The 15,280-nt window shown below is 41.7% G+C and overlaps 1 protein-coding gene across 3 annotated transcripts in view; it reads left to right on the forward strand.

Moving 5' to 3' along the window:
• Positions 1–5,245: 5,245 nt before the first annotated feature.
• Positions 5,246–15,280, forward strand: part of FIGN (fidgetin, microtubule severing factor) — a 131,871-nt gene continuing 121,836 nt past the window's right edge. The window contains exons 1-2 of one of the 3 annotated variants that reach the window (XR_016442084.1): positions 5,246–5,869; positions 6,630–6,799. Coding sequence is in view for 1 of the 3 variants with exons in the window: in XM_090045602.1 (XP_089901728.1) it covers positions 6,775–6,799 (25 nt within the window). In the remaining 2 variants the exon portion in view is untranslated. The remainder of the gene's footprint in view (positions 5,870–6,629; positions 6,800–15,280) is intronic. The other 2 variants (XM_090045602.1, XR_016442083.1) reach the window with 2 other exon arrangements.

The raw sequence follows: 15,280 nt of genomic DNA on the forward strand, positions 1-15,280 counted from the left end.
AAGCACACCATTGTTTTTATTATAGCGCTTTAGAAACTATACTGGATATGCTATCTAACAGATAAAGTGTCTGGAAGCTACAATGCTGTGATCCTAAGAATAGCCATGAGAGAGATATCACATTAAATATTACTGGGTTTGTTGTTGTTGTTGTGTTCATTTTTTCACATTTTGAATGGTTTAAATGTAATTAACCTAGATTTGCTGAAAAGGTCTGTGAGCCTTTTAAGCAGCCTGGTCTGAATTTAGAGTTTGTAACAAAACCTGAAACCAGGCAAGTTTCATGTGGTTTTGAGTTTCATTGTGAATATTTCACCTACTTCTAGAAATAGGTTCAAAGCAACGTTTCCAGTCTGTAAGTACATGAAAGGTTCTCATTCAAAGTGATCAAGATTGGTTGGTGGGGTTCTCAGAATAAGGATGAAATTCACCCTTATGTGGAGGACCAGGACAAAATTCACACTCAAGGCCCAATTCAGTTCTCAAAGTAGAGATTAAGTGGGGTTTAGAGAAGCATAAGTATTTCCTTTGTTGATCCTCCACATGGAGATGAATTTCATCCCATATAAACATATGCTGTATGGTTACTGCCTCAGTGCAGACTACTTCAATGTAACAAGAGAAGCTGTAAAAGGAGCACAGGTATATAAAATGTGCATAGTAAGATTAATTATATGATAATACTGATCAAAAAATCATTTAATGAGAAGGTCACTCCAAAAATTCTGGTGCTTCCCTAAAAGATATGTCACCTCTGACACCTGCAATATCTTTTCTTCAAGCTCTGGCTCTTGGAGTGCTATAATCATGTAATTATCTCAGCTTTCATTAAAATAGTGCACTAAAATTTATCTTTAACAAGAAAAACAGGGATAGAAAATACTGTGTACAGTATAGGAAACATGGCCAAGTTAATGTTTCACTAGAAATATACTTCTGGAAATATGACTGCTTTATCTTGCTCTTAATATTACATATTTTTAATTTGTCCCAGTTTTTGAAGACACAAGGAAGGGGGCCTCTCTCCATATTGCTAACAGGCATATTCAAAGGGAGGTTCTACTATGCTCTGGAGGCTTTAATTGATATGTTTTTATATCAATATCCTTCATTTACTAGTGTCCTAGCAAGACACTGGGACAGGAATGGTGTGGAGACAGGAATGCTGTGGAGTTTGAGGCATCTTGGGAACTTGCTGTAACTAGTAGCCAACTGTCGATCCTCTGGATCATGGTGTATTTGTAAGAGGTCTAGTCAGATGCCTGATAAATCCATTTGTGGCTGACAAGCCCAATTCGAGAGTGACACAGCTTGTTACACGCTTCACAGATGCATACATTGTCTAAGTTGGAGTCCAAGTTTATACCATGATGCATTCTTCTTTTTTGCTTTGCTTCCATCCTCTGGATCAAAGCCGCTTCACATTGAGCTGCACCCAGTGCCAGATGTTCCCTCCAGATCAGACAGGAGTCTGCACAGCCCTCCCAGCATTCTGCATGGATATTGAATAACTTCATATAATTTTCACACACATTGTGGTACCACCATAGGGGGCGACCTTGCTTTCTAGAGCTGTCTTGAATCTCCCTATACAAAATATTCTTGGAATTACAGTTTCTCCTATTCTCCTGACATGGCTAATCCATTACACCCTTTTCTTCTTGATACTGGTTTCTAAGTGTACAATTCTGTGCACTCTACTACATCTGTATTTGGTATTCTGTCTTCCTGCTTATTTTCAGGATCTTATGTAGCTATCTCATGTGGAAGCTGTCCAGTCTCTTGATATGCCTATCAAATGTAGTCCACGTTTCTGAACCAAAGGCAGGGATGGCAGCACACAAGTCTCATAGATTCATATCTTCACCTTAGCTGCTAGTTTGCTGTTATTCCATGCATGTTTCTGTAATAGCCCAAAATTCTCAGCTGCTTTTCCAATTCTGTTAGTTCAGTCTGAAGGTCAAGATTCCCACTGATTGTAGAACCCAAGTAGCAAAAACTGTCACCCAGGTGTGCTGTCAGGTATTCTTTCTCCCTTTGGTACATGATCAGCATTCTTGAGACTAATTGCTATCCTGAAGCAGTGGCGGATTAAGATTTACTGGGGCCTTGGGCAAACAGAAAATTGGAGGCCCCCTATACCCCATTATAAACATGAACATATGGACTCCAGTGGGGGGAAGGACCCCTTCCCCTCCTGGTGCTGCTGCTGCCAAGGGTGAGGCACGTCTCCGTGCCCCATGGTGGAAGCTAGGTGGACCCAGCTGGGCTGGGGGTGGGGTGGCACATGCTCACCTCTCCTCCCTGTCCCTGTCTCCTCTCCCCCGCCACCATGGCTGGAGAGGGGCAGAGCTGAGCAGGGTGAGGGCAGATGCAGGCTGCCCACTGTGGGCTCAGTGCTCTCCACTCTGCTGCCATTCCCCAGGGCCCTGCGCTGGCCATGCGCCCCCTGCCGAGCCGGCAGTGGGAGGTACAACTCGCCAACTCTACTGCTGCCAGGTGGGCAGGGGGCATGTGGTTGGTGTGGGGTGCCAAAGGAAAGCAGGTAGTGTGGAGAGCCCCGAGCCCACAATGGGCAGCCTGCATCTGCCCTATGCATTATTCTAAGGGGGGCACATGCCCCCCATGCCTCCCTGGGGGAGGTGTACACAGCAGTGGGGAGCTACCCCTACACACCATGGACAAGCCACTCATGGCTCCATCCTGCTTCTTGTCCCAGCCTTGGACCCCATGCACCGCCCTGGCTGGGCAGTGCCCCCAGCCCCTGCCTCACCATGGGGGCCTCAGTCTGCCCCCCCACACCTCTTCCTCACTTACCTGAAGAGAGCTGCTCTCCATCATGCCCAGTTGCTTTCCTGGCCATGTGTATGCATGCAGCCACATACATGCACGTGGTGCCTCCTGCGCCTTGTTTCTAGCAGCCCCAAGCAGGACCCCTCGCAGGCTAGAATGCTGCCCGCCTGCAAGGGGAAACCCCCTGTTTCCTGAGGAAACCCAGGCCCCCTGGGGGGGGCCCTGATCGGCAACCAGCAGAAATGTAGGCATGCCAGTATCAGCTTTGTCCACATTAGAAGCCATCTGTTGGTATACTGAGACAGCTATATCAACAAGGTATCCCAGTATAACAACAGCAGTATACAAGGACCCAGGCTTATCAAAGCTAGCCCCTAAATCAGTGAAGGACTTGGAGGTTATGAATATGATTTAAAGCTATTCATTCCCCCTTGAATGTGAGTTTTGGTGGTGTCCTGAATTCCAGAAACAAAGCTTGCTCTGCTGCAGTATTCCACACATTGTCTTTCTCCAGTCATGTTCTCAGTTTGTCCCCCTGTGCTTAGCATGACAGAGGAGTCTAAAGGGGGCTGTGGTACCCAATTATTTCTCTTGAACTAATGGGTTGTCCAGGTAGCTATTGGTTTTAGTTGCTCCTTCAAAACAGCATAAAGCAGACCAAAGGTATGGCCCATGTTGTTTTGTCTCCTTTTCTTCCTCACATCCAGCTGCCACCCTGGACATACAGGTTTCTTGAAAGACCAACTAACCAGCAAAATCGATACATAACTGGGTTATGACACCATAGTTCATTGACAGTCTCCCATGAGGTCGGTTACACGTTGCCATATAGTGCCCCATTTTCCTCTACCTCTTACCCAAACTGTAAAGGGAACAGGGTCCCCAGAAAATGAGTCTAACTTGAACTCCCCTCATTTTTGTACACCTGGTTGAGAGCTGCCCCGAGCTTTGCTGTGCTACTGCAGAAGGAGTAAACTCACCAAAAGTCCATTACACCATCCCAGATACCCCACCCTACATTCCTCCAGGTCTGAAAGGGCTGAAGACTACAAGCAGCACTATACTCAGGACCAGGAAGAGAAGAGGCAAAACTATACAGCAAGAACTATGGCCAACGTCCTCCCACATCCTCTTCCTCACTGGTATCAAGAAGGGTAAAGATCCTTTGATGGTTGGACTTTCCTTCAGGCCTGAGAACAGGAATGGAAAATCTCAATATGGAAGTCCCTTATCATGGTAGTAGTGCGAGTTGTGCTGAGGGCAATGTCAGGAGATGTGTGAGAGAACGAGTTGTGGGGTGGTTAATAGAAACAGCCAGCCTGAGTGCAGGCAGACAACCAAACTGTTCCAAAGTGTCAGTGACTGGGAAGCAGTTCACAATTGTTGTAGGTCGTTAAGCCACATACAGATTGATCTGTAATGTGTGTGTATGTGTGCAACGGACAGAGAAGGTTTTATATAAGAGAAAGGTGGGGATAGCACTGAGGAGTTTGAGAGAGGGAGAAGAAGGTGTTTATGAGAGAGAGAGAATGGTGTGTGAGTGGGAGGGCCTGATTTGTGCTGTGTGGCCACTTTATGTCTGCTCTGCTGGCATAAAGAGGCTGTAAAGCCATCCTAACAGCCCCATGGGGAATTCCTCTTATGTAAGGGGAGTCCCCAGCAGCTGCAGAGTTGGCGTAGCTGGCTCTATGCCATTCTCCTGCAGGCGCCAGCGGCACTGGTGAAATGCCAGAGGAAGGAGGTGTGGCGGAGGTGTCCTCTAAGCCTCAGCTATTTCTGATTGTCACAATGTCTCAGAGAAGCTGTTGGCAGCTGGGCTCAAGTTAGGGCAATTACTGAGGCTGCTCTGCCCTGGAAGGGGAAAATGTGATGACAGCACAGACTTGTCAGTGCTGTGCTTAACTACATCCCTCTGCTGAGAGGAGTTTGGGCACAGGGATAAGCTGGTCCAGAGAAGGGATTAGGAGTCTTGGTATTTTTCTAGCACTTTGCATCTTCAAAACTCCAGGCAAGCTTTAGCTGATTAATCCCCCGCCCAAGGAGAGAGGGAGAGACTGAAACAGAGAGGTGAAGGGACTTGCCCGAGGCTGCCCAGGGCTTCAGTGACAGGGTGGGGCTGAGCATTCAGGACCTTTCGCCACAGCCTGGGCCGCGTGTGAGCGGGGTGAGCCAGGAGGGCCCGGGGGCAGGAGGAGAGCGAAGCCGCCAGCACCCAGAGGGGCCGGAAGGAATTGCCCATTGCTGTGTTTTGCAAAGAACTGCCCCCCCCCCCCGGCAGCTGCCCCTGGGCCCCGGCCCTGCCTCCGCGGGCCCCCGCGCCCGGGGCAGCGCCCTGCCGGAGCCGGAGCCGGAGCCGGAGCCGGAGCCCCGCTCGCTCGCTCGCTCTGCCTGCGGCGGCGGCGGCGGCCGGGGCTGGAGAGGCGGCCGCTGCCGGGGGAAGGGGGAGGGGAGCTCTGGAGAGACTGCAACTCCCGCTGCTGGGGGATGGGGCCGGGACATGGAGACACCGCTGCCGAGGGGAGCCGGGCGCGGAGCGCGCTGCCGCCGCGGCGGAGGACGGAGCGGGCATGCCCGGTCCTTTCAGTCCCGCGTCCCCGCGGCCAGGGAGGAAGGAGAGCGAGCGCGGGCCCCGGCTGCTTCCCCGTGACCTCCCGGCCACCTCCAGCCCGTGCTTGCATGTTCCCCTGCAAGCAGCAGCCCCTGCCATGTAACATGACCTGTGCAGCCAGGGCCCAGTGCAGCGCGGCCATTGAGCTCTCCCTGCACATGAATCTCCTGCGTGTCTCCCCCTCGCCCCTTTGAAAACTGATCTTTGGCTCTTAGTGTGAAAGTGATTTGAATTTGGCTCGGCGGCGCTCTGCGCAGGCGTCCAGCTGCTGGCATGCTGGCTCCTTGCAAAGCAGCTGTTTTGGGTTTGAAATTCCAACATGGCAGAGGCTGCAGTCAGTCTTCCCTTCAAAAACTTGGAATGATTTCAAATCATAGGCACCTTCACTTAACCCGAGCCCCCATTCATCAGCAAACACATCGGATCGATGCTATTCTAACCTATCGGGTGCTTATACCAAACCTCCAGGTAAGACGATCTTTTGCAATCTTCCTACGAGCATTTTAAATTTTATTTAATCTTAAATCTATCCAGCACAGCCATGCGTTTATATTTAAAAAAAAAAAAATCGCCTGCCTGTGCCTCGTACATTGAATCTAATTCGCAATCGCTTTTTTACAATATTAAATACTCTAGTCTGCTTTCCAAATCGCAGTCTGGAAAGTACAGATATACAATTGCAGTGCATGGGTTTTTTTTTTTTCTTCCTTCCCCTTGATCATTGCCAACAATAGTAGGCAGATTAAGAGTTCGCGATTGCAAGATCCCTCCCCCCCCCCCGTTGGATTTATTTTTAAGTTGTATTTAAAAATAATAAAGTGGAGGTAACAGGGGGTAGACTTTCTTGGGGAACTAACTTCTAAGTAAATAAGTGCAAATAAGAATCTTGCAAAACAAAAGTTGGGTTTAAATTGCAGTATTTTAGCTGGGGGGGACGTGAATATGTCAAGAGGAGCTGTTGCAGTAAAATGTAAGCACATCATCTTGGAGGGGGTACAGCGTGGTGGGCGTATTGTTGGCTTGGAACAGAGAGAAAGATGTATAATTTAATGGTATATACAATCCTATTACTATCCTCCCTGGAGCTCTTGTTAGTTTCAATGGGAGTGAGTGAAATTGACATCGACTTGCATTCCTGGTCATGTGCTTTTTTCCTTTCTTTCTTCTCTTGTGATCTGAGATCCCCTTTTTGTTGATGTTGCTTTCCCACTTAATTATATGCATGTAGGTTAAATGAATACCTGACGAAAGGGCCCACGTTTCAAGGCAGTGACATTTGATAGCTGAGAGGAAAAGTGGCTTTAATGAAAAGCAACCTTTGGAATTCCTGCTTGTGAAAAATCCAATTCAGCTTTTTGTGCTGCCAGCAAGAAATGATCAGTAGCACCAGTGTTTATGGTATGTCCGTTTTGGGATCTACTTCCTTTGCATCTAAATAGCAAAGACAAATATAAATAGTATGATATAGCTCTGAGGATTTTGCATGCAAATACGATTAGTAATAAATACCTAATGTTTAATGATCAGTCTCCAACTGTTTAATAAGCATTTTTTTCTCTTGCTATCATTTGTTTATATTTTTGCTTTGAATCTAGCACTAGTTATGTGTATTGTATTGATCTTACTTGTAAACCTAAAGTTGCATGTTACTAGCAGTGCACTATATACACCACTGAACTCAAATGATATGTAAATTAGGAAAACTCAGTGACTGGAGAAGGGGAAGCGCCTAGTAATGAACCCCCAACCCACACACACCTATATGTGTGTATAGTTGTATGTGTGTGTTTGTATACACTTGCGGCACACACGCGAGGCAAAGATACAGTTTTGTTCTCTTGCAAACTAATATTTATTGACTCGTTCTCTGAACTCCATCTGATTTTTTTTTCTTTCTCTCCGTCACTTTTGGCATAATCAGTTTCTGTGGGTTTCACTTGACGACGGGGGAGGAAATGTTTTGCATGTAAACAAACAAATACAGTTGTGATCGATTGTTTTAAGGTCTTTGCCAGGCAGGTTATTTTGTGCCCACTTTCCATGTGTCTGATTCTTATTGTTTTAATCTTAACGTGTAACAGAATGAACTAATCAGGTACAGAAATTTGACTTCAGGTCTTTTTTTTATCCGCTCACTTTCAAACCCCCGGCACCATCCTTCCCCTCCCCCAAAACAAAACAAAAAAACAACTCAGATAAAAAGAAACATGGGGGATTTCAATAGATCTTGTTGCGGTACACTCTGTACACTTACAGATAGGCAATTAAGACGAAAGAACTACTGACAGAAACGCTATCAATCTGTTTGGCCCAACCAAAGGGGGGGGCATGCTCACTTTTAATTGCATGTGGTAGTAACAAATAAGGACGGAGAGACCCGGGTGAGGGGGTCGGAGTGTGTGGCTGATGATCTCTCATAATAATATCTGAATGCAAGAAAGGGATTGAGAGAGCAGTTGCACAATGTGCACTCCTATGTTGGTGCTGTAGGTGACTGTGTATCTAAACGCACGTTCTGGGCTGCTTGTACGATGCACGGATCTGATTGAATTTTGCATTTGGAACTTGTTGACTTCAAAGCGATCAATAAGGCGACTGTTTATTTTAGATGCACATAATTTGCCCTGAGAAATGTTTAAGGGGGGAGGAGAGGGGCACAGGTTTTTTTCCTCCTTTCCTAGAGCTGTTGGAGCGAATGTGATTGCCAGATGGGAGATTTCCCTCTGTGATGTTAAAGCTGTAATATATATTCAGAGCAGATTGGACTGCTGCTTGTGATGAGGAGGATATTACATTTATAAATTTTAAATCGGGAATCGGACAGTATGCTGAAAGCTGAAATTGGATGGTGTAGAAAGTGCGGGCTGTTAAGTGAGATTCCTGGATGATGATAACAACAACAACAACAACAACAATAATAATAATAATAATAATAACAACTATTATTATTATTATAGTAATACATAATAAACATCGTAGTGGTAGGCTGCCACATACGGGTGCACACCCACTCACCCCCCCCCCCCCCCCACACACACACACCATGATGCTTGGTTAAATATTTTTTGATGTGCTTTCCACCCCCTCCCCCTGAATAATTTAGCTAGCTGAAATTGGTGGGATTTTTTTTTTAACCCACGTTTAAAAGAAATGTAACGTAATCAGTAACATCTCGGGGGGGGGGGAAGTTCTGCTAAATTATTGTTGCCAGCAGATGCACCTCCTTTTTGTTTTGCCCAATTATGTGGCCTGACATAGGCACAAACGTGAAAGGCTGGAAAGTGGGAACTAGTCACACTCGAGCAGCTCTGCTGTTGCAAATTAAAAGTGTGTTGTGGTCAGGAAATGAAAGCTACAATGTCTCTTTTGAACAAGTCGTTTATCAAGAGAAACATCTATCAAGCAGGGACTTGTCACATTGATCCTCTAAAAGTTAGGTCCGAAGTGGAAACGGCTTTGATGTTTTTTGATCCTATATTTATAAAACTGAAAACTGTGGAGTGGGACTGATGTAGATTTAAAAATCACTTCTCCCTGGGTGTGACACAGTCACCAAGATCCTTTTTATTGGTGTGGCACAGAGCTGATGAGCAGAGATGCATCCGATGTTCTTCCCATTTGTTTTTCACAGTGAAACTTTTGAATCTTTAAAAAGCGTGAATGGAGATGCATGTGTGACATTCAGTGTTGAAGATCCTGTCTGTAGTCCCTGCATTTATCACCAGGGATGTCTTCTGCTCAGTTGTGCATCTGTTGCTTTCAAACTGAGACTTTTCTCCTTGTTGCTTCAGTGTAGAGGTATTTCTAGGATTTCGGGAAAAGGCAAATCCCAGATTTTTGCCTCATTTGAATTTTTCTCTCCCATCTGTATTTGTCCTTTTATTCCCACCTCTTACAGAGTAAAGTTTCTCCTGCTGCCAAAATGATGTTTATGTCAAATAAAATGACACTTGGAAACCTCTTGCATAGTTTACAACATATTAGTCATCTTGACTTCATCATCCCCTTTTCTGCTCTTCTGTTGAGGCTTTTTTTGTGGGGGGGGGTTGTTTTGTTTTGGTGGGCTTTTTTGTTTTTGGCAAGTGAACTATACTTCTATTCTCACTATAACCACTGTGTTTCAGATTGAAACCTCCATAACTGAACAGTCAAAGAAAAAATAACAGTATTAGTTGTTATTTATACCTGCCCAGTTTGTTTTCAGTCTCTGAATTTTATATCCGCTAACTTTTTTTCCAATTTTTTCTCCCTCGGTTTCATTATGCATGAGGTTGTACTATGATTTTGAAGGCAGTCCTTATATATATTAAAAAGGAAGACTGAGAGGAGATCCTTATTTTTGATTAAATGAAATCAGGCACAAGCAAAATCTTCCTTAAACAGTACACTTGGATTTCCCCCCCCCCCCCCACACTGTCATAAGTGAGACTAATGCTGCTTATGGTAGCTTGATATTCCATATAGCTCCAGCTACAAATAGGCAGCAAACAGAAGCGTGGTGGGAGTTTTGGTGAGTGCTATACTTGCTAATTAATAATCTTTGAAAAGAAGGAATCATAGCATGGTAATAGAGCCTCATTGTTATTTGATGTTTGTGGCAGGATGTGATTCCTACACAAAATGGGTGTACGCGTGAGAGGGTTTTTTTGTTTTGTTATGTTTTGTCTTGCCCCCCCACCCCAGATATTTACAGTATGGGATCAAGTTGTTGATATTATACATGGGAACATCTGTGAAAATAAATGCCTGCTGTCTTCAATGTAGAAGCACAGAAGGATTTTATTACTAATATTTTGATCACACAAGTGTCAGTGAAAAAGTCATTTATAGACTCACTTTTGAATACAGTGGAAAGAGTTTTAATCTTGTTTTCTCTTGGTATAGAAGGAACAGTTGCATTTTTTTAAGACAACTAATTAGTAAAAATGAAACTTCATGAACTTTTCTTTGACTACTTCTAATGTTATATATATAGTGATCTACTTCTACTAAAATGCCTTTCAGCATACACTTTTAACATTTTTACTGTAAATGTTGTCTCTTATTATTGTTGTCACTTGTGTTGGTTCTTATTAGTATTTCTACACAGTTGCAATCATCCTTATGTTTCTTTGTTCAGATAACAGTACAATTATCAAACATTTCATTATGCGTATTTCCAGGTGGCAAGGCTTGAATTGCAGAATCTAATTTGGACTGCTCTAGGGTACATGAGAATGGTTAAAGATCCACTTTTGGTAATATGCTGTATGTGTGTGTGTTAAAATGTGCCTAGATGAAAATGATGGTTTCTGTGAGGAGTAAGTTTGGCCCCATGTATGCATATAAGAAGTGTTGGCTATATTTACTGATCTTGCAGCCTTAATAATCAATTAATCAGCTAATTTGCTTGTTTAGAGTGGCTTTAATAATACAAAATCAGCACAAGAACTATGTTTGTGAAACACTTGTATGTTATTTTAAACATGCTGGTCTAATCTAGCATTCACAGATCTAATAATAGAAATATTTGGCTCTTTGCCCTCAATCAATACATCCCTTAAAAGAACAAACTTCACATAATACTTTCATAAAGCACCAGATTTATTGATATGGAGTTGATAAATTTAATTACTAGATTTTCACATTGATTTTTATTGATTTTTTTTCTTTCTTTCTTTCTTTTGCGATTGGAGGAAATTGTTTTGCAGACATCTGTGAGGTATTGAAGAGTACTGCCAGTCAATAACTCTTGATTAATCAGCATTTTTTCCTCCGAGTCATTGATGAGCAAAGGCATAAAGATAATCATAAAAGATTCTGGCATGAATTAACTCAAAACCAGATTTTGTTATTGAAAAAAGCAGATGGGGAAAAAACAAAAATAATGTCAACTTTGAAGCAAAATTACCTGGGTCAAATCCATAGCTAGTATAAGTTGGTATTGCCCCATTAGATGAACAGGAGCTATGCTGATTAAGAGAACCCAAGGATATATTTTTGTGCATGTGTGTGTGTGTGTGTGTTTAATAAAACAGTATTTTGGTTTATTGGAAGCTCTTTTTAAAATCAGATATATTGTGGCTACCAAAATATATAGAATTTTAGATAAGCATCTGCTCCAAAATGAACAGTATAGCTATAAAAGTAATTTTAAGAGCTGTAAATTCAGGATTGCGTATCCCTGATATTGTTGCAGAGTATTAAACTCTTGCTGCTAGAGATGCTATCCTTTAAGTGAAAACTTATCTTCCTTATGGGAAAGATCACTTCAGAAACTCTAGGATGGGAGAAGGCCTGGAGTTTTTTTCTAGCTAACAAAATAAGAAGTCCCAGTAAACAGAATGAGGTGATGTTTTCCAGTTTGAAAATTATTACTAAAGAGTTTGATTCAAATTTTTCATAGCATCTGACCTTTCACCTGATCTTGATTTTTTTTTTGTATTAATTATTTTTAAAGAAAAGTTTGCATAAGTGAGAAATGTAAGCATAAAATTGTTCTCTTAAATCCCACTAAGCTTGCTTCCCTTCCCTCCCCCCACCCCAAGCTTGCTTGTTCTCTTTCACGTGCTCTCTCTCTCTTTTTCTTTCCTGCCCTGAGTCCCAAGACCTTAGATACATCTTCCTTGCTTTGAACAGCACCAGCCCCCTAAAAGAGAAAAACAAAACAAAAATCTGGTTGCAATGTTACATGCGATATGTTCTACAGGTTCGGCCTGAGCCTTCAAGGTGCTTCGTGTCCTAAACTTAGCGAGGTCAGAAGATGTTTAGGGCTCTCGCTCACTTACCAAGGCTCTGAGCACTGTTCAGGACCTGCTTGTTAAAGAAAGTATGTACATTTATATATTTCTTAGCTGGAGATCTGTGTTTGTAGTAACCTACTGTCTTGTACTGTGCCTTCCTCTTATTACATTTAAATACCTGTTGATGGTAGTAAGCCTGACTGCTTGAACAAGGAGGATAAAACTGAAAGGAGATATAGTTGGCCAAGGCTGAGTAGCAAAAACTGCAGTAATTGTGGGAGGAGGGAAGGGATTTGCATATCCAGTTTGGGAGTGAGAAGAATATTAGATAGCAAAACTATGTAACCTGAAGAAAGTACAGTTGATTACCATTTCACAAAGTTGGGCCAGAACAATGAGAGTTTGGATTTCTTTTTTTCTTGTACCAAATTATCTTGCTACATTGTTTCTGGCACACATAATATGGAAATGGCAATATTACTTACACATGCTGTTTGTATAATACTGGTAACTGTACCTGTCAAATGTGTTACATAGATGCTAAACAATCTAATGATATCAGTAACACTTGTTACTACAATGCCTATTATGCTGTTCATATAATAGTGAAGCATAAGTAATTGTTCTCATCTTTGTTTAATACTGGTATAAAATGTAACAATTTAAACTGGTTTGTGTGGGGCAATTTCATGTTTCAGCTGTATTTAACATAATGCAGCTAGAGATGATTATCGTGCCAATTGAAAATATTTTTGTTGTCTTTGGTTTAAATAACATAGCACAAAGTATACAGTCTGAAAGACAATACACATACATTATTGAAGTAGTAGTTTCTGATGTTTATTATATTGTGTGTGTTTTTGTTTGTTTTAATATGCATTGAGGTACCATATAGCCATGCTAGTACTATCACAGTTTAATTGACTACAAATCCAAATTCTTAATGTGAAAGAGAGACCCTGATGATTCCAGTATAGAAGTAAATTTTTGGCCTTGTAGGTTCATTTGTTTCACTACTTTTGATATTTTACATATTCCACTTTTGAACAGGTAATCATCTACCATCTGTTCTATATTTAAAAATAGTAGTTTATTTAGGCTTCATCTCCTCATTTATTGACGCAACTTATTAGAGCACTACCTTCACAGTCAATCATTTCAAGCAGCTGAGGTATAAGCCACAATTTATTTTTGTGTCATAATTTTGAACACATGCATGTGTTAAACTGATTATAGTTGGATGGTGACAAACAGATTTCAGTAATGTGTACCTTGTTTGCTTGTATTCAGGAGAAGTGAGAAACTGTCTTCAGTGTGACCATGCAATCAAAGAGGCCTGGTTCTTGCATAATTTTTCAGTGTCTGAGGAATTATTTCCTAGTACCGATGAGATTAAACTTTTTTGCTTTTCACCCTCAGTTTAATAAATACCTAGGGATAAATTCAACATATCTGTAACTGCAACTAATTCTAATGTAAGTTGGGAACAAATATTGATGGGGAGGGCTGAAAAGAGAAGGGGGAGATATTGCTTAAGTATTCTCAGCAGCATCTGTAAACTCATCCAAGGTTACTTCTTCCTGATATATTTTGGAGTGTCAGATGAATTGTTGTGCCTTCCTTTTTAACGTACCGAGAATAGCTTCATCATTTCCCATCAGAGCAAGCTTTCTTCTCCCCTCCTCCCCCCGCCCCCAGCTTCTCTCCTGTGTCCTAGTGTGCAAGCAACTTATTAAGGAAAGAAGGCTTTATGCAAAAACGTTAATTCTTCACTAATAAAGCTAAGAAAGCTGTTGATTTTTACATTGATTCTTGTGCACAGTAGAGCATATTATATAAGTTGTGTTTCAACCTAGAGTTTGGAAGGGGGTGAGTTCCATGGTCCCTTCCCCCCACCAATATTGCTGACTGATGGCAGAGGGTGCAAGGGAAAAAAAAGGTTATATACAAAAATAATTACTCTTTTACAATAGTATCAGTATTGTCATTCTGACTGTTGTAAGCTGATAGTACTGCTATTTAAACGTGTGGTGACAGCTATGCTTATAGATGAAAAGTAACTGTTATATACTGTAACATTAACCTTTCAGTGTACCATATTAAAAGTGTGAACTTAGTTTGTTAGGCTATTGTCATCACACAGTCTAAGTAACCCACACCTCTTCAGTACGAGTCTGATTTTTTTTTTTTCTTTCTTAAGCCGCCCATGTTGATATGTAGAAATTCAGGTTTTGAGTCTGTGCTGGAGGAGTAAGGTTTGCAGGAACTGACTGATGTAAAGTAGCTACAACAATTTTAAGAACTGAGCATGCTTTTTAAGTGAAAACAGAGACACATCCATGCTGGACATTCCAGTACATCTGAACACCCTTTAAGGTGTACTGTTTATTTTTCAAAAGAAATTTTGCCCATTCCTCATGGATGGACATGGAGAGACGTATCAAAAGACCTCAGAAAAGTAACTATTTTTTTTATGTCCTCGGGTACTTGGATGCCTACAAGATTGTTTCGGAGAAGGAAGAGAATTGATCCTATTTTGAATCCCTTGTCATCGGCAGTTGTTGGCTTCATGCTCTAGACAGAGTTTTCAAAATAAATTTTTGATCTATTGGACTACTATGTGAGAATAGTTTTTATTCTTCTCAGTATTCAGTAATGGAACCAAGAAGAATAGCATCACATTGCTTTGTTGTATAAATCTGTATATTTGGGGTTTTATATTTATTCCTAGAAGATAAGGAATTACACAGACAATTTCATAGGAAGTACCAAAAGAGTGTAACAAATAGAGTTGCTTTCACCATTATTTAAAGATATATGGATTTTGGTGGAGAATTTATAATTACATGATTGTTTTATGTATATAATTGAGTAAGACAGAAATTCAAAATTAAATGAATGCATTTATAAATGCAGAATCTGATTAACATTTTAACATGAAGGCATAGAAAAGGTATCAAGTGAAATTTTCAGTAATTTAGTCTCTAGTTTTGAACTTGCAAGAATAAATGTTTTGAATATGGGAGGAGACTATAAGATACTTGCTAATTATAGAGCTTAAAATAAATCTTAAAATGACTCTTTATCTATAATTTTATAAAATGTTTTGTGCATTTATCACTTGTTTAAGTAGTACTGCAGAGAAATATACTTACAG

This window comes from Crocodylus siamensis, chromosome 4 (assembly GCF_052110815.1).
Source record: "Crocodylus siamensis isolate JL-2025a chromosome 4, ASM5211081v1, whole genome shotgun sequence".
Classification (NCBI taxonomy): Eukaryota; Metazoa; Chordata; order Crocodylia; family Crocodylidae; genus Crocodylus; species Crocodylus siamensis.